General features: G+C 39.5%; 1 protein-coding gene across 9 annotated transcripts in view; it reads left to right on the top strand.

Moving 5' to 3' along the window:
- The window catches only part of KIF21A (kinesin family member 21A), a 90,264-nt gene extending 75,675 nt beyond the window's left edge, over nt 1-14,589 (top strand). For 5 of the 9 annotated variants that reach the window (XM_068166611.1, XM_068166603.1, XM_068166627.1 and 2 more), the window contains 8 exons: nt 853-891; nt 2,853-2,989; nt 3,672-3,852; nt 4,248-4,412; nt 5,020-5,137; nt 7,939-8,109; nt 10,853-11,052; nt 13,268-14,589. In XM_068166611.1, coding sequence (XP_068022712.1) covers nt 853-891; nt 2,853-2,989; nt 3,672-3,852; nt 4,248-4,412; nt 5,020-5,137; nt 7,939-8,109; nt 10,853-11,052; nt 13,268-13,361 — 1,105 coding nt within the window. In that variant the 3' untranslated portion in view covers nt 13,362-14,589. The remainder of the gene's footprint in view (nt 1-852; nt 892-2,852; nt 2,990-3,671; nt 3,853-4,247; nt 4,413-5,019; nt 5,138-7,938; nt 8,110-10,852; nt 11,053-13,267) is intronic. The other 4 variants (XM_068166626.1, XM_068166652.1, XM_068166635.1 and 1 more) reach the window with 1 other exon arrangement.
- The last annotated feature ends 3,799 nt before the right edge of the window (nt 14,590-18,388 follow it).

Genomic DNA, 18,388 nt, shown 5'->3' with positions numbered 1-18,388 from the left:
TCAGTACCAATACTAGTGCTATGCAGTGCTTAAAAACTGCAGATCAGACTTGGAATAGACTTCTTGTTCTGACTGTAGCAAAATTGCTCCTGTTGGTTTACACTAATATCTTTTGTAAAACTTAGGGTGGTTTTGTTGTGTATGGTTTTTTGTTGGTTGGTTTTGGTTGTGGTGGTCCCCCCCCTCCAGTGGTCTGCAGTGACCACATGCCAAACAAGGCTTTCAGTAGTTTAACTGTGCTTGTAACTTCTATCTTCACTGTCACCTGTATCTTACTGATAACTCCTGCCTAATCATTTTCATTTTCTCTGGACTGACTTTGAAGTCAATTGAAACTGCAGAATCTGGTTTGAGCTGGAAATGAAGGATGTCTTAAGACCTACTGCAGATGTTCACATCTGCATTTGTGTGTGCAATTTTTCTTGTGTTTCTTAGTTTTTATTTTTAAGGTCTTATTCCAGTGGGCTATCAATATGTTTAATAGTTTTATGCTTATCATTTTCCATGCTTCTACACTTAACAGGCATTGATGTTCAGAATTTCTTTTCCTTCTCATATTTTCAACAAGCATTTTGTAACAAAGGTTAATTTATGAATCCATCTTCACCTTTTACTTCCTTGTCTTCTGTAAAAAATGTTGGAGAAATAACTAATGGCTTAGCTGGTGTTACTCAACTTCCTTGGCCTGTATGACACGGGTTTGAGGTATACCCTGAGCAATGCATCATACCGTTTGTGGACTGGCATTGCTTTTCTGAATTGGCCATGCTGTAGTTTTTCTTTCATATGGAGGCTTTACTTTGCTGATACCTATATTCTTTCTCCTCACAATTCCACCACTGTTGATTATAGGTCTGATGAAAGTGATTCCTCTCTGTCGGAGGTACACAGGTACTTACCTCTTTTCTGTTTTCTTGGCATCTCACTGAAGCTATTCCAGTTCGCAAGAAATTTCATTTTGCTGCATGAATTTTTCTGATACTTGTACACTGCTTCTTTTCTGCTTTTGCCAGAAGTTTAAACAAGTAAAATTATGGTCAAGCATGTCTTCCCATCACCTTTTTTAGGGTGTTCTTTGCTGTTGAGCATGTAATTATTATTTTTTTCTTCTGTTTTAAATGATGTATGGTTTAAAGCTTTCCTTAGACATATTCTTTCTCTTTATTTTCTTTTAACAAACAGGAGCAGACCTTGTCTTAGGTTTTATATGCTTCTCTTTCTGTTCTTCTTGTTCAGTTGTGTGTTTGTCACTAAAAATTAAATCCCAGTGTAAATAAAACTTAATAGTGTTTTTCTATTATGATCTTATGATAGTACTCTCGGTGGTTTAAGAGATGGAAGAAATATCCCCACTCGCATTCCTAAGATGTGACTTAGGATTTTGTTACCTAGTGAAATATTTAGTTTATCAAGAGAAGGACAGTCAAAGGAGTAACAGCAATTTGATGATGTCTTTGGTTGCTGTAGCAGTCAGATATTTTTTGTGTCTATAGATTTCAGAACACTGTACATAAAAAGCTAGCTTGGTGGTGTGAGTTTTATGACTTGTCAAGAGAACAAATAGGTGAGAAGAACTGTAGAACTATCTCCAGCCTAGAAGCAGCATGATCCTCTGGGGAATACTATGGAGAGACTCATGTTAGTTTTACCAGATTTTGAAAAAACAAAAGCATGGAGACCTAAATTAATAAAGTAAATCACTCGTGTGTTCTTGAAAACCTAAAAAGCGCAGATGGGAAGCTGAATGCCTTTCCAACATGAGGAAATTAATGGCAATTACAGCAATAATAATATTAGAATAATCTATTAAAGCATTGTGGAGGAGTGATGAATTATGTGAATGAAGATGTCCTGAGCACTAAAAATGTATAATATAAGGTTTTTTAAGACTGCACTAGAAAAAACAGCTAATCTTCAGCAAGTTAGACAGTACCAAGGACTTCCTTCTAGTATAAAGCTTCTGGCAATGTAACAGAATTTTTACATTTTCCTAGATCATCTCACACTCCTTGTTTTGTTAGATAAGGCTATGGTTTAGTTTGTTTTTTCTCAGAGTTGTGTGTAAATCCCAGAAGGGTATGACCACAAGTCTTAACTCAGGCTGGTTAGGTCACAGCATTGCGTTGCATGGGCATTACCTTGAGGCTTTTCTGTGTTTCAGAAGTCACTGGGGTTCAGTGCGTATGCAGTTGTATGCATGGGATTTTAGAATGCTAAATAATTATTTGGTGTTGAACTGTGGAGTTTTTGCTGACTAAGTTACATTCTTCTGGCACCACCACAGAACTAGCTATGAATTCCCAGGAAGATTCCTCTGGGTTCTCTGGACTCCAACCATACTCCCTTTTAGCCCTTTCAGTAGAAGCTTGGCATTGGGTACAGAGTGCTGAAGGGAAGCTTCTTCAAGCATACAAGTTAGCAGCAGTTCTCCAAGTCTGTCCATAGAAGGCAGTTCATGTGAAATGCCTGCTGAGTTTGGAACTGGAAGTATACATTGTTTGCTCCATTTTTCAGACGTGCTGTTTAGATGAAAGTGTTGATATGCAATTCGTAGTCTTAGGGCTGGTCCTGGGGATCCAGGAGCTTTAAGCACCCTAATTCTGAAAGAATTAGACTGACTTTCCCATGTACCCAACATGCAGCATCCTTTTCGTTTGTTTGTTTTTGTGATTTCCTTTAACTGATAGTCCAGCACCGACACTTGTTAAAGCTAAATGCTAAAACTCCTTACATAGTTTATAGGTAGTTAGCTGTTTTCCTTTCACACATAAGGAAATTTCCCTACATTTAAGTAAAATAATTTTTTCTGTGTCTATTGCTATGCCAAACTCACATTATTCTCTTCCCTTTAGGGGGATAATTAACCCATTCCCTGCTTCAAAGTGCATCCGATCATCCCCACTTCAGTGTATCTATACAGCTGAAGGGCATGCCAAGGCTGTGCTTTGTGTTGATGCAACTGATGACCTTCTCTTCACTGGATCTAAAGGTTGGGAAAGCCTACAGAGGTTGCTTTGATAACTTGGGGTAGTGTGACATTCTCTTGTGTTTAGTGCTGTAAATACAGTGGAAGATTGTGAGGATCTGCTTTGCAACGTAAGATGAAGAAATTTCAATGTATAATATTTGGCCATTTACTTTTAGTGGCATAAGTAACTATAAAGAGTAACACTAACATTTGTCAAATGCTATAACAGAGCCAATCCTAATAGTATGTGCAACATAATGTGCAATACAAAGTAATAGCCTCAAGTTTGCTGTAGAGGTGGGAATTAGCACATCTTTGGCCTCTCCTGAACTGTGGTCTTGAACTAAAAACTATGTGGTTCTCTTGGCCTGTCATAATCCAAACTTTACAGTTTATAAACTGTCTGTGTCTTCACTTTCCCTGAGATGGGATTTTATCCTTTAAAAATGCAATGGTAGCTAATACACACAACATTTAATGATTAACCTTGCTTAGTTTTGATGATGGTAAATGATGTCCCTGTGTAGTCTTTATGACCTGTTTAGTTAGGCTGTCTTTCTGCAGTGCATACCTAAGTGGAGGGATATGAAAATGTGAATGAATTCATGTAGTGCTTTAAATTACTGCATTTTGGAAAATATTAATCTTCTGTTTAGGTAAAGGTTTTATTATTCTTTTACCCTTTTTGTTTGTCTTTATTTAGATCGCACCTGTAAAGTCTGGAATCTGGTAACTGGACAAGAGATTATGTCTCTAGGGGGTCATCCAAATAATGTTGTTTCCATAAAATACTGCAACTACACTAGCCTGGTCTTTACAGTCTCAACCTCTTATATCAAGGTGTGGGACATCAGAGATTCTGCCAAGTGTATTCGGACATTGACGTAAGTATGCTAAATTTAAATGCCAAGAGTTTAAATGTGTCATAACATTAGGTAAATTTGATTATATTTAATTAAATAGTGCAGCACAGTGTAATTCAAGTATACTATTTTCTGAGTCTTTAAGCTTTGCATGTGTGTTCAGGTTAAGTCCACATGGTCCGGGTAAAGTACAGAAACAAAGCATTTCATCCATGCCTGTAGTGTTTTATCACGTTTGCTATTAACAGTTGGCATTTTGCTCAGGTAAATAGGTTTGATTTTAAACTGTACATAAAGTAGAAAGAACATAACAATGAATGCAATGAATGGTTTGGTTTCTGGGGGGTTTTGTGTGTGTGTGTGTTTGTGTTTTGTGTTTGTTTGTTTTTTTTTTACTCCTTCCTCTCTGTACTCAGGTCTTCAGGCCAAGCAATGCCTGGTGATGTGTGTTCAGGAAGTACTAACAGAACGGTCACTATCCCCGCTGGGGAGAACCAGATCAATCAGATTGCACTAAATCAAACTGGAACATTCCTCTATGCAGCTGCTGGAAACTCGGTGAGGATGTGGGACCTGAAAAGGTACTGATCATCAGCAGAAGAGAATGTTTTTCTTGTGGTTATGTATGCATATAAAAAGTCAGTGACTATGAAACAAATTCAGTGATGTGTTTCCTGTTTATGTTAATGTCCTTGAACTGGGCAAAATATGGTCAAGGTGTATGGATTAAATAGTCCATGCTGTGGTGGTTACCGAGATAAAGGAGGTGCTCATATTTTCTCATGTGTTAAGGTTATGGTGAACTGTTTTAGTAAAAATGTTTAGGAAAAACACAATGTTTTAAGATAGGCACTATAAAACAGATGCTTGTAAGGTGACAGATGCTATAATAGCACTTTTCCAAACAGAACCTGCTGCACCTATAAACTGTGTTCAAAATACAGAGAACAAATTGAGGGGTCTGGTTTGTCTGTACTCTTAAATTTTACATAACTAGAAAGTTTTGTTTGTTTAACATAGATTTAACATTTAGTCAGGGATATGAGCAATAGAATATATGTAAAGGGGAGCATGAATAGTGAAGACAAGAGGGAGATAAAAAGATCTGTTCTTGCAGAAACTGTTCTCTAGACTGTTGTTGGTCTACGGAAAAATAACAAATCTTTCTTTATTTTCTTGCTCTTGAAGATTTCAGTCTACGGGAAAGCTAACTGGTCACCAGGGTCCTGTTATGTGCCTTACTGTAGATCGAATTTCCAGTGGACAAGATCTTATTGTCACTGGTTCAAAGGATCATTATATAAAGGTAAACTACTTTCTTATTTTAACTCTTTGCATCAGCATGCCATATAGTCTTCAGCAGAAGTGACTTGCATCTCCATATTTTAAATGTGATAACCAAGATAGGAATTGTTTCATCAGTTATGTTTAGTCTCAGTAAATGCTTACCACTTCAGTCCTCCTTTTTTCATGGAACATAGGTGGATCATTATCTGTACTTAAATTTTTACTTAATTCCCCACAAGACTGACAGACTTCAAGAAATATTCCTAACACCTACTCTTAAGTAACACGTAGCTCCTTGGAAGTATCTTAAGTCAGAGTCGCCACTTTGGAGTGCAGGCCAAAATGCTTAAGCAGAGACATTATGTGGTCCTTGCAGAAGAGAGTCTGGGGTCTGGCCCAGGCTCTTGCTTAAGTGCTACCCATGTTCTGAACTGGGGAAGAAGATAGAGGTCAGTGCATCTCAGCCAATATGCCAATCTATTTGGTGTATTTATTAGCACATAGGTTGCTCTGAGTTCTGTTCAAAGAGCAGCCGGTGGCATTATAACTCTATCCTGCTTCTTGGCATTGTGATTAATTCATGTGAGCACAGGGAACCTGGTTTTATGGGGGTTCTGTTTGGAGTTTTTCCTTTTTGTTTTGGCCAAGCTCAGGCAAGGGGGTTTTGAATCTACAAGCTCCTCTTTGTTAGGACTATGACCAAACCACTCATACTTCTCACACTGGAAAAAGTCTATAAACACTCCGGGGGGGGTGGGGGGGGGTATGCGGAGGGGTGGGCACAAGAGTTGGAATTCATGTGAGTTTCTTGTCAAGGTAGGCTTTCTCCTTTTATCCTGCATTTCTTAAATGCTTGGCTGTACACTAAACCAGTCACAGCCTGGGAAGTGGGTGCACACCTGTCAGCAGTCTGTAATGGGTTGGGGCAAACCCCCTCCCCACCACAGGCAGAAATAACAACTCAGACAAACGGATTGCAAAAGTGATGGAAAGTTTAAATAGAAAAACAATAAAAAAACAACAATGAAAGTTTTACAGAGAACCACAAGCACTGTGACAAAGAGAGAAATCCCACAACATACCCAAGAACATCCCATCCCCACCTGGGGGTACTCCCAAACCCCCCAGGGCTCTTTCTCCTCCCCCCAACCCAGCCTTGGGCCTGGGCAGGCCCAAGGGAGGTGGCTCACACCATTTTACCTAGGCTGCAGCAGGGGACGAAAGAGGAAGTGAAGACCCTGCATGGACATTTTCTAGGGAGGCAGGGCATTATGGGAATGGAATACCTGGTTTCCTGTGAACACCCCCTGGGCTGGGCCCACCCCTTGGGACCTCCCAGGTGAGTTCTGTGCAGTGGCATCTGGGCCAGCACCCAGCCTAAACCACCACACAGTCCCCATGGTTAGAGGCTAGAGGATTCTTATGCACAGGGCAATATAGAGAGGCTCTTGGTAATGACTTTTCTGCAGGATTTAGAATTTAGTTAGGACCTAGCATCCTGGCACATGAATCTGTGAAGAACCTTAGTGGGGAAAACAGAATGGGATCATTGAAGGCAATTATATCATGCTATCAATTAATGTGACAAACAGGTAGGTGGAAGGCTGTTTAGGAAAACAGCTGTAAACAGTTAGGAAGTATATCTGCCATTTTTGTGTGCTCTTTGCTGTGGGCCGGCTATATAAATCCTTACATGGCTGCCTACTTCTTGACTTGCAATCACTAGACTATCCAGGGGTATTTTGGGGCTGTGTGTGTTCTGCAAGGTGAATTTGTCTAATTGTCAAGCCACTTCAAAGAGCATAAATGATCTGTATGTGCATGGTCAGGGCAGCAGTTTGGGAATTCTCAGTGCTTCTGCACATGGGTATGTCCATGGTGGGTAGCAGGTCTGGTCACAGGTAATGTTTCTCCTTGCCAAAGGAAGCTACTGTGTACTGTGCCAGGGATATTAGTCACTTCAGTCCAACTGCCTAATTTTTCTGGCATATCACTGAACTTCTTTGTTACAACTGGAACTGATGCATTTTAATTGAATGAGGTACCTTTTTAAACTACCTTTAATTCACTTCAGCTCTTCTTTTACACTGTCAACCTCTCTTTTTTTTTACTTCTAAACTCATTCTTTTTAAAAGGTCAATGAAGAGCAAATAACAGGAGATGAAATCTGACATTTGCTTGTGAAACAGAAGTAGTGGTTTTAAAACTTACAGCTCATCTGTGAGACTTCTGGCTCACTACAGTGCAAAATGAAACAGGGTTGCTTAGACTGCTGTGAAGTCCTGAGGAAGATTGATTATGCCTAAAGCTGTTAAAACAGACTCAGTTAAAAAATTTAGCTTTAGACCTCATTCATGTATCACAGGCGAAGAGAGAGGTGTCTAGTCCATGGAAAGCAGCAGGATATAATGGTATGTAACCACTGCCACAACAGCTTGGTTAGAAAAATACATGAATTTCTCTTCTTGCAGTAGCCTGTGCAACTCTCCTGGTGAGAGTCATGTTTCCTGTACTCATGGGCTTTGTTTCTCTAGCTCACCACCCAGTATATGCAAGCTTGTTCTTGTGAAGATACAATGTGTTCTGTAACCGCATTGTAGCATTTTTTTCAGATCAGTCTTCTCTGAAGTCAGTTAAGCATGCCTGCATAAGGCAAGAGGTGGAAAAAGTGTGGTTCTAGTAGATAAATTCTGTCAAATATGCATCATGATACTGTAATAAGACTTTCCAAGTTTTCCCTCTGAAGTTACTTCCTGCATGTTATCCAAGCTGGTTATATGGCAGGTAATTTTATTTAACATATTTGATTATTTGTTTTAGATGTTTGATGTGACTGAAGGAGCTCTTGGAAGTGTAAGTCCTACACACAATTTTGAACCTCCTCATTATGATGGCATTGAAGCTCTTGCTATTATGGGAGACAACCTTTTTAGTGGATCCAGAGATAATGGAATTAAGAAATGGGATTTGTCTCAAAAAGACCTTCTTCAGGTAATGGAAAAAAAATGCAGCTGATGTGACAGTCATGCTGTGTTTTCCAGCTGTATAAATTTTCAGGCTCATACAATCACAGAATTATAGAATGGCTTGGGACGGAAGGAACCTTCAAAGGTCATCTAGTCCAACCCCCCTGCAGTGACCAAGGACATCCTCCACTAGGTCAGGTTGCTCAGAGCCTTGTTAAGCCTGGCTGAGAATATCTTCGGGCATAGGGCTTCAACTACCTTCCTGGGCAACCTGTTCCAGTGTTCTACCACCCTCATGGTAAAGAACTTGATCCTAACATCCTAAATCTACTCTTCTCTAAATTCAAACCATTGTGCCTTGTCCTATCACTACAGGCCTTTGTAAACAATCCCTCTCCAGACTTCTTGTAGGCCCCCTTCAGGCACTGGAAGGCTGCTATTAGGTCTTCCGAGAGCTGCCTTTTCCCTAGACTGAGCAACCCTTGCTCCCTCAGCCTGCCCTACTACATGGGACAGGTGCTCTAGCCCCCTGAATTATTTTTGTGGTCCTCCTCTGGACCTGCTTCATCAGGTCCATGTCCTTCCTGTATTGAGGGTTCCAGAGCTGGATCCAGTACTGCAGGTGAGGTCTCACCAGAGCAGAGTGAAGTGGCAGATCATCTCTCTGTCTTTATCTCCATTCATCTTGTTATGCAATGTATTCACACACCTAATCGTTTGTTTGTTGTTAGAATATATTTGCTGTAGGTTTTCATTGGGGTGAGGGTGTGTGAAGAGAATGGAATTTAGGAGAAGGGATGTGTGGAAAAAGGAGTTCAAATCCAGGGTAATGTTGAAGTCTGATCTTTTGTGTCTTATGAAAAGTTGTGGAAATAGAGATAGTGGATTCTGTGTGAGAAATGGAAGGCAGGAGATAATCTTGGCTTTGGAAAGCTTTTATTGGGTACTAATAATTTAAGAATTTTATGAGGGAGGAGTGCATTTAATGTGTCGAGTAATAACAAGAAAATTTGTTATGTAATAGAACATTGACGATTTTGGACATGACAGAATAATGGAAAGGTCACTTTAAAAAGACAATTTCATTATGGGCATACTTAGTATCCCATAAATGTACAAACTTTCTTGACCTTCTTTCAGAGTTACCCTCTTCAGTGCCTGTTCCTTTTCATAACACTACTAAAACTTTACAATTAAACTAAGAACTCAGGAATTAAACTTGTTACAGAAAATCTTCACCTGACCCTCAAAATAAGAATATGGGAGTAGAGGTCAAGTAGTATGTTCCAGTGGGCTGGTTGTATCATTTCTCTTGCATTCTTTTTGGTATATGTGCACTTCATAGTTTTTATACTTCACGTTTTGCTGGTTGGTAGTTCTAAAAGTAAAACGGAATTAAAATTATTTCTCTTCTATAAAATGTGTGTTTTTCAGGGAGGTGAGACTAAAGCATTTGACAAAACAATATATTTTTTTATTTGCTGTCTCTTTCGAGGAATGAAGAAAAGCACTGTCACTTTTGCTAATTATGTGATAAGTCAGTGCCCACTGGCAGTCACACAGTGTGAATTTGGCCAGCTGGTCCAAGCAATGCCAACTTTGTAGTTAGATCAGGTTGCTGAAGGCCTTGCCCAGCTGAGTTTTGAATTTCTCCAAGGTTACAGATTGCACAGCTGCTCTAGGTGATCCATTGCATTCCTTAAACTGCTCTTACCCAGTCAGAATTGTTGTTGCAACTTTCTTCTGGTATGTATGCTTGACTGTTGTAGGTGAAGGAAATGTGGAGTGTAAGTACAAGTATTTCCACAGAGGGCCTGGTTTGTCATACCTGTTAAACAAGTCTACAACTGATGAAAACTATTTAGCAAACATCTTATTCAAAAGAGCTTGGAGATCATCTACTTCACTTGGAGCTGTATGTCTGAAGCCACAAAACACCACTGTGACAAAACAAAACTTTTTTTTAAGAGCTGTTCCCCCTCCTAATTTCATAGTGTTGCAGGATCAGACCAGTGGTATTGTGGTAGCAGTCTGATACAGATAAAATGCCAAGATGATCCTAGAAAGCTGAATCCACTCTGTAACATGAGAAAGGCAGCAACACAAAGTAGTTCTTACCAAACTTGAGAAGAGTCAGTCCTGGTCCCCTTAGTAGCCCGAATTTGCTGCATTTTATTTCCCCAGTGTTAGTACCAAACAGGTATTCATATTAGTTGGTCTGTGCAGCATTTTACTTTGAGTTTGCAGGAAAAATGTTGTTGTATTTCTTCAATAAAGAATTAATGTATTTTTTGTTTTGTAACTTCACAAAATCAATTTATAATTTGTAATGGGGAAAGAAGAAAGGAGGAAGGCACAGGCAGAAAGTTTGTCTCCCTGGTGTATTTTTTAGTAGGTTTTGGCTTTTTCTTGTTTTATAGCTGCTTTACAGACAGACCTGAAACATATAGCTGCCATATGTCAAATAGGCATTCAAATATGCATTTGAACACATGCAGATACAGCATTATCCTAAATAAGTTTCTGTTGTACATCAGGTCACTTGTGCACATTGGATTTTCTTCTTGTTTTTCAGTATTATTTCACAAAGAGAGAGAAACTTGTGGTATAGGAGTGGCCTCACAGAAAATAGTACCACCCTTGCCCTAAAGGAGAAGCCACAGGGCTGGGGTATATTTAGAGTCCTGTAGCAAATCAACTACATAACTTGGAATTTTTCATCTAGAAGTTTTTGCAGCCCTGTGAGACTTGTCTGCCTTCTTTTTCAGCAAGTTCCTAATGCTCATAAAGACTGGGTGTGTGCTCTTGGGCTGGTACCTGACGCCCCAGTTCTTCTCAGTGGCTGCAGAGGAGGCTTCCTCAAGCTCTGGAATGTGGATACCTTTGCACCTATTGGGGAGATGAAGGGACATGACAGCCCTATAAATGCAATCTGCACCAACTCCAGCCAGATCTTCACAGCAGCAGAGTGAGTTTGTCTTTTCCATTAGCCTTTTCTTTCCATAGCTCTGTGTAGTATTCTGTCTGTGCAAATGCATTTAGGAGATCTTCAACTGTCTTAAGTCACTTCATAGCAAGCATGGGGGGAGACCTCCCCGTGTCCCTAAATGCTAACAGTCTACTGATCTCTAAAGTGGGGTGCATGTACCCCGAGGAATGTGCAGCATGATCTGTTGGAATGCAGGAGGAAAATATAAATGCACATGGGAGGTGTGTGTGTGGGGGTACTTTAACATTTTTTAACTGGTGGGGTGTATGAGCAAAAATCTTTGAAGCCTGCTTGTCTGCAGGATAGCAAGGAGATTTTGGCAATAGCTGAGAACTCTACCAGCTTGTCTCTTTACAGCCATTCCTGACCTGTAGGAATTTTTTTAAGAGCCATGGTATGTGGTAGTGTTTTGGATTTTTTGTTTGGTTTTAAGTGCCAGCGTATAGCAGAAGCTTTGCAAACCATCCTGCTCTCCTTTTAAAACACCTTGGTTTGAACATTTGCTTCCTCAGTGAAGCAGGGAAAATTTGAGTACCTGGACTTGACCAAGATTAACACCTCATTCTGGAGAAAGTGCAGGAGGTGGCAGCAGAACCTGCTTAGTGGTGTGGTCTGAGCACAGGAGCCGTGAAAGCTGTCGTGTTAATCTTCTAATGCCAATCGTAGAAGCTTCTGAATTCTGAGACGAATGCAGATCTTTCTGAACTGAAGAAGGATTTCTATGTTTAGTGGCCAGTTACAAGTGTTGTGGTTTTTTTTTTTAATATTAATAGGATTAGAGAAGTTAAAGCTTCTGACTCTGCCGAAAGATTAAGTTTAGAAGATATAAGTACCTCAAATATACCAGTGTTTTGGCTGGCATTGTAACATTGTGGTGAAGGTCTACAGATCTTAGGGTATTCTGAGAACTTGCACTGAAGTGAAGGCTCAAGTCAGAAAACCCCTACGGTATGATAAGCTCTGTTCTGACTATTGCCTCCTGGAGTTGTTTTGAGCTGGTTAAAAGGAATATGTGAGTCAGTGTTTGCTAGTTACATAGCTCGATGTTTGTGAGAAACTCTTAACTTCTCTTTCACAGGAAAAAAAATGCGATTTAACAGGACTAGTTCTTTCATTTCACTTTCTATGTATGGCAATACAAGTTACATAACCTGTTGCATGTGATACTTGCATACACATTACAACTGTGTAAATAATAACTGTTGCTAAAGGTACAGAATTAGAGCTTGCCTCTCCTGGGCTTCTGAACAGTAGCTCACTAGAGGGCTTTTTTCAGACACCCCCACAAAAGAGGCAGCAATAGCTACCCAAAGTGTGGCTTCATTGCTACCAAAAATTACCCAGCAGGCTGACAGGTGGTGAATTCAAGGTTCAGTTGTCAGGCAGGAATGTGCTACTACACAACTGATTCTAAGTTTTTAGCAGTATCTTTCTGGAAAGATGAACCAGCATACGTACATGCTCACTGAAAAAAGGGAAAACCTCCCATTCAGGGATACCCAGAAATGGGTTCAGTCACCCAAAAGCAGGCTGCAAAGGGTTCTGATGGGTTTTTGTGGGGGAAGGTGATTCAGCACTTGATATGGTCTTGTGGTTCTGTGCTTTTGTTACCTTTTCTTATTACAGACTGATACCTCTCGTGCAAAGGAAGTATGTTTCAGGTCCTGTTTGATTTAACCTATTAAAACTTCTCACACTTGTTTTGATGGCAGGAAGCAGCCTTGTCCTGTTGAGTCTGTCTCTTGATCTGTGTCTCTGATTCTGTAGTGCATTGGCCTGTTTGCCTGTCATCTGCTGCACTGCAAATAGTTACATGATGGAAGCTGTTCTCTGATGTTAGCCTACTTAAGCCTCTTACCATTAATTGTATTTTAAAAATATAAGTAATAGCAGAGTTTTACTTCCCTTGGAAACAATCTTTATACTTGCTTAAGTCATTAAAGCTAGTAGCCAGTGCTGTGAGAACATTCAAGACTCTTAAATATTGTACATTCTATACTGCAAAGTCTCCTTGAGGCAGAATGAGCTTTGTATATCCATTAAGAAATCTTATTTTGGCAAAACCGTCTTTCTGAATAAGACACCTGAGCTTTTAAGTGAGTTCCCCTGCCCTCCTCCTCCCACCTCTTACCCAGTCTAGTACCTGGCTCTAATACTGCTTTGTGGTGTGCTTTTTTCCCCGCCTTTTTTTCAGTGACCGGACTGTGAGGATCTGGAAAGCTCGAAATCTAATAGATGGACAGATCTCAGATACAGGAGATGCAAGTGAAGATCTTGCCAGTAATTGAAATTAGGGGGATAAATTAATGTGTTGATGAATTTCGTGTGCACTGTATGCAGTTTGCTGCATGCTCATTAGGTAAAACACTGATGATGGGAATGAACTGACGAGTAAGAATGAACTCTTCTAACAGACCTGCTGTCCTTAAAATATGTACTGTATATAAGGAAAAAAAAATCACCTCTTGGTAACACACTTGTCTCAATGGTCATATATATGTGTTTGTGTTCTGTGACTGAAGTTGTGTGCTATTTGTAACACCTGCAGTTTAACTGGAAATCAGTCTTATCTAATGACCACCTCAAAATTATAACCTGGAATATAAACCAAAAATGCTCTGCTGTATTTCACTCACAAATATGATCAGTTGTTTTGTGTTTTAGGGTAGCAGGGGGATGATTATGTCCCAGTAACAAGCCTTTGATTACAACAGGCAATTTCAAGATTCTAAAGGTCACTTGCACTGTTTTTAGTAAAGTGAAGTGAATAAAAGATGAGAAGGAGCTGTAATGACACATCTATCTGACATGGCTGTATCCTACTAACAGCAAATGCTGTATGATTTGTGTTAATGTTAGCATATAATCCTTGTTGACCAAAGTTGTGCAGCTATGTATACTCTGCTCAGGACTAGAACTCAAATGCTCAGAAACTGGTATGTTTTATTAGTGTTTTGCCTACGTTCTATAATGACTAGGTATTCTTAATATCATGACAGAAATATATCTTACTCTATTTTTTCTTATGGATTTGTTTCTGTCATCTCATTTTCTTTTTTTAAAGCAAAATGTCTTTCCTTTTTATCTAATTTTATATGCTGCTAAATGTATTTTAAATACACTGTTTTGCAAACCTTGGCAGTTACTTTGGGAACTGAACCATGTGTGTTGGAAAAAGCTGTGTAAATAGAGGGTTGTATAAAGAAAATATCTTACCTTGTGCCTGTATGACTTCTAAAGCTCTTAAGAGTGTGGATATTGAGGGAGGATGTACATTTGCCCCACTGCTCTGAGTATTAATTTGTAAATTCTGCAAATTTAAAAGAATTGTGTAGATTCAGATAGTGTTTGCATATTGAGGGGGTTCTCTTTATGTTTGATGTTGGGTTTGGTTTGGTTTTTTTGTGTCGTTTGGTTTTGTTTGTTTGTGTTTTTGTTTGTTTCTGAAAAAGATCAGTCTGTAAATTAGAGCTTCTGTAGGTAATGCTTAAATAAAGATGTGAATGTGAACTACTACTTTTTGTCTTCATACTTGCTTATATATAAAAACAAAACAAAGAAGCAAAAAAGTCACTTCCCTTGCAAAAGCCCTGAATGTAAAATGTAGTTTTACACAGTGTGGGTAGAATAGCTTGCCCATAGGGTGTTCTGGTACCCCACATTTGTTCTTGTTGACCATTTTGATATGATTTCAGAACACTAGTAGAATTCACTCAGACTTAGAATAGAATTAACCAGGTTGGAAAAGACCTTTCAGATAGAGTCCAACCTATCATCCACCACTATCTAATCAACCAAACCATGGCACCAAGCACCCCATCCAGTCTCTTCCTAAACGGCTCCAGTGATGGTAACTTCACCACCTCCCTGGGCAGCCCATTCCAATGGCCAATCACTCTTTCTATCAAGAACTTTCTCCTCACCTCGAGCCTAAACTTCCAGTTGTGCAGGTTGAGACTGTGTCCTCTTGTTCTGGTGCTGGTTGCCTGGGAGAAGAGACCAACCCCCACCTGCCTACAACCTCCCTTCAAGTAGTTGTAGACAGCAATAAGGTCTCCTCTGAGCCTCCTCTTCTCCAGGCTAAGCAATGAAGCATATGACTCCTGTTAAGAGATGACAGTTCTTACCTTATTACATATGGTCTGTCAAACAAATTTCTGATGCCTCTTACTAATCTTGGAGGAATTATTTCCTTTGCAGCTCGAGAGGAGCTGAAAATGCATACTGCTTGCAACTTGAAGTTACTGATTCATTCCAAGTTTTGGCAGAAATGAGTAATCATGTATACTTTTAAGAAACGGGTTAGTTAAATAGGTTGGTTAAAATAAACAGCAATACCAGTTACTTATTATGCTATTTGACTACTCAAGGGGTACACACAAGATCTGGGACCATATCACAACTTTCAGCAAAACCACCAGTGGAGAGTGGATTTGCATGTAAGGTTGAAGAGGCTTTGTGTGCCTGGTGGAGGGTTTCTGTACCACCTGGCCCACTGCTTGAAGACCCCCCCACTGTGCCAAGCTACATAAACGATGCCAGCAGCTGAATGCTCATGAATGCCATCTGGAAGCCTAGGTAGTTCAGTGTTTTCAGTGTGTATGTTTAAGATTCATGTGACTACTGTGTCTTGCAGCTACAGGACAAAAGTAGTTACAAACCTAGGAAGTGGCTGCCTGCTGCTGCTGGTTGGCTCTGACTCAATAGACTATTTCGTGAGGGGCTGTTGTGGCAGCAGGTTCTCTCTGCTGCTGCTTGACAGCACAGACACTGTCTTTTATGATGCTGTCTCCTGATAGATGCTAATATAGTTTAGATAATGCATGTATGGAAAGATAAAGTATTTGTTCATTTTCAGTCTGGGAAGATAATCCACCCAAACCAGATCTTACTATAGAACACAGCTTTACTCTGAAAGTCATTGGCATGAGGTGGAAGAGAATGGTCACTTTGTAAATGTCACAATATCAGTGTCCTGTTTTAATGGAGAATTCAACTGTTAGTGGTTTTTTTCTAAGCTTCTAGTTTGTGCTATGAAACTACATATGGGACAAAGGACAATATGAAATTTCATAAAAGGTAAGCACTGGACTCTGATAGTCTGAAGATGTTTTATTAGAAAACAACAACAACAAAACAACCAGAAAGCCAAAACAACAACCCAACAACAAAAAACCCAACCAGAACTGAAGTGTTCTCTGAAAGATTAATTTCCTAACAATTTGTCGGAAAAGAATGGTGGAATTCAGAAGTTGAGCACGGTTTGTGGACAAATTGCATCCAATCTTATCAGCTTAGATACATTCTTAAATACAGACAAGGTCATGTGTTATAATTAATCTCCTCTAAGAAAGGAATACTAAAAAAAAAATATTTACAGTGTTTCTTATTACATATTGAAACAAGGGCTTATCGTGCCCTGCCTGGTATAAGAGGCTGCCTGTTGTTGGTGCTGATGCCTGCAGAAATTGGCCTTCAACCATGGAAAGGATAAGGAGTCTGTGCTTCCTGGCTGTTGTGCTAGCAGGTAAAAGTATGGCACTTTTATTTTGTCATAGGCCTCAAAAATAACAGAAGTACGAAAACAGAAGAGCCATCGGGAGAGGTGATCTTTCACATGGGAAAGGACAGAATTGGGCAAAGGTTTAGCTTCACTTTGGCACCCGCACAGGCATGTGAGCCCCTGGGACCATTCATGTACTTAAATTTGCCTTGTGCTTTGCTAGTTTGTGTTTTGTGCTTGTATCCCATTACTATAAGCAGAGGTTTAAGTCTTTCCAGAGCCTACTAAAGGAAGACTACAGCTTATGTTGCTAGCTAAAGGAAGAGGGAACAACTGTAGCTGATGCCTTTGAAACACATGGTTGAATTTGAAGTGTAAAGACTAAATACTATTAAAATGAAGAGGCATGTGGTAATACTTTAATTTCTTTCTTATGCCTCACTGTAGCATTTTCTAATCTAATTTCACAAAATTGAAGTCAAGAGTTTTAAAGGCAGTGGGGATAATTTTTCATGTATGTTTTTCAAACTACCTTGCTTTAGCATCTGTTCCCATGGAAATTATCATGGAAAAGCAGCAAGTGCCCGATGCTGTTACTGTATTGCACTGCTCATCTGCATTTTATTTTCTATGTGTGTTTATAGACATGGGCCATAAATACAGTGGAAATGATGTAAAGAGTTTTGAACACTTTTAAGAAATAGAGAAGGAAAATTGCATTTCTCATTTGTTACTGTTGCATCTGTGCTATAATAGAAGCAAATCCAGGAATAAAGGGTGAAGGAGGTTGTCTGCTTTCTATAAAAAAAGATGTTGGAAAAATCAAGTTTCACATTCATGGGAAGGAGAAAAAAAATTAAAGGCATTTCTTGGTTCCTGTTGGGGCAAATCTTTTTCCCTTCAGCTAGCTTTTTCATCTGAATATCTTCTTACGAAGTATTTTGAGAGTATTTTATTATATCAAACATGCTGATAAAAGTCTGTGGTCATTTTGATATGTGAAATGACACCAAGTCAATCTACTATAGTATTTTCAATCATATTCTTAGACTTCAGCAATGAGAACCCTGATGCTGCATTTGGCTTCCAATTGGGTTTTAGGGTGTTTTGCTTGTTTGTTTTTAAATGATTTGGTCTGTTTATTCTGCACTTTGTCTTACAGAGTCTTAATTTGAACATGTAAGGCACAGCAGTGCAAAGCTGCTAGGCATGAGTCATGCACTGACTGGAGAGATAGTGCTTCGCTTGGCATGGCATTTTTTTAGCATCTGTGTTTGCAGAGATTTAAAGATCTCAGGATGTAGAGGGCTGCAGGAAGCCTTTGAAATCCTTCCACCTCCCTTAATAAACGAAAGTATTCAGTGTGTAGTGGTACAAAGACAATGCAGTTATTTTCCATGATATTTGCAATCTCTCTTTCATAGGTTCATATAATTGATTAGGTTGGAAAGATTTTTTTAGAACATTGAGTACAACTGTAGACCTACCACTTCTAAGTCTGCCAACAAGCCAAGTCCTAAAGGACGTTTACATGTCTTTCCTACACCTGCAGCAGGGACACAATACAAAAAAGGCAAGGCTTTACCCACCTAGCCCAGTGTTCAGTGTTTCATTTAGACCATTGATGAATCCTCTCTCCTGTTCATATTCCTGCTATGCCTTGGATGAAAAAAAAGGATCAGAATTTAGGGATTTCCTATGTGACAGATAACAGGGGGCAAATGCTGACCAGAAAAGAAAGATGGAAGCCAAGCCTGCCTGTCTAGCATCTGGCAAATGTTAACAGAATTTCCCCTGTTAATTCCTGCCTCT

Source organism: Melanerpes formicivorus, unplaced genomic scaffold (genome assembly GCF_026170545.1).
Source record: "Melanerpes formicivorus ecotype bairdi unplaced genomic scaffold, bMelFor1.0.p_v2 SCAF_3, whole genome shotgun sequence".
NCBI classification, from domain to species: domain Eukaryota; kingdom Metazoa; phylum Chordata; class Aves; order Piciformes; family Picidae; genus Melanerpes; species Melanerpes formicivorus.
This window is presented reverse-complemented; position numbering and strand designations above follow the sequence as displayed.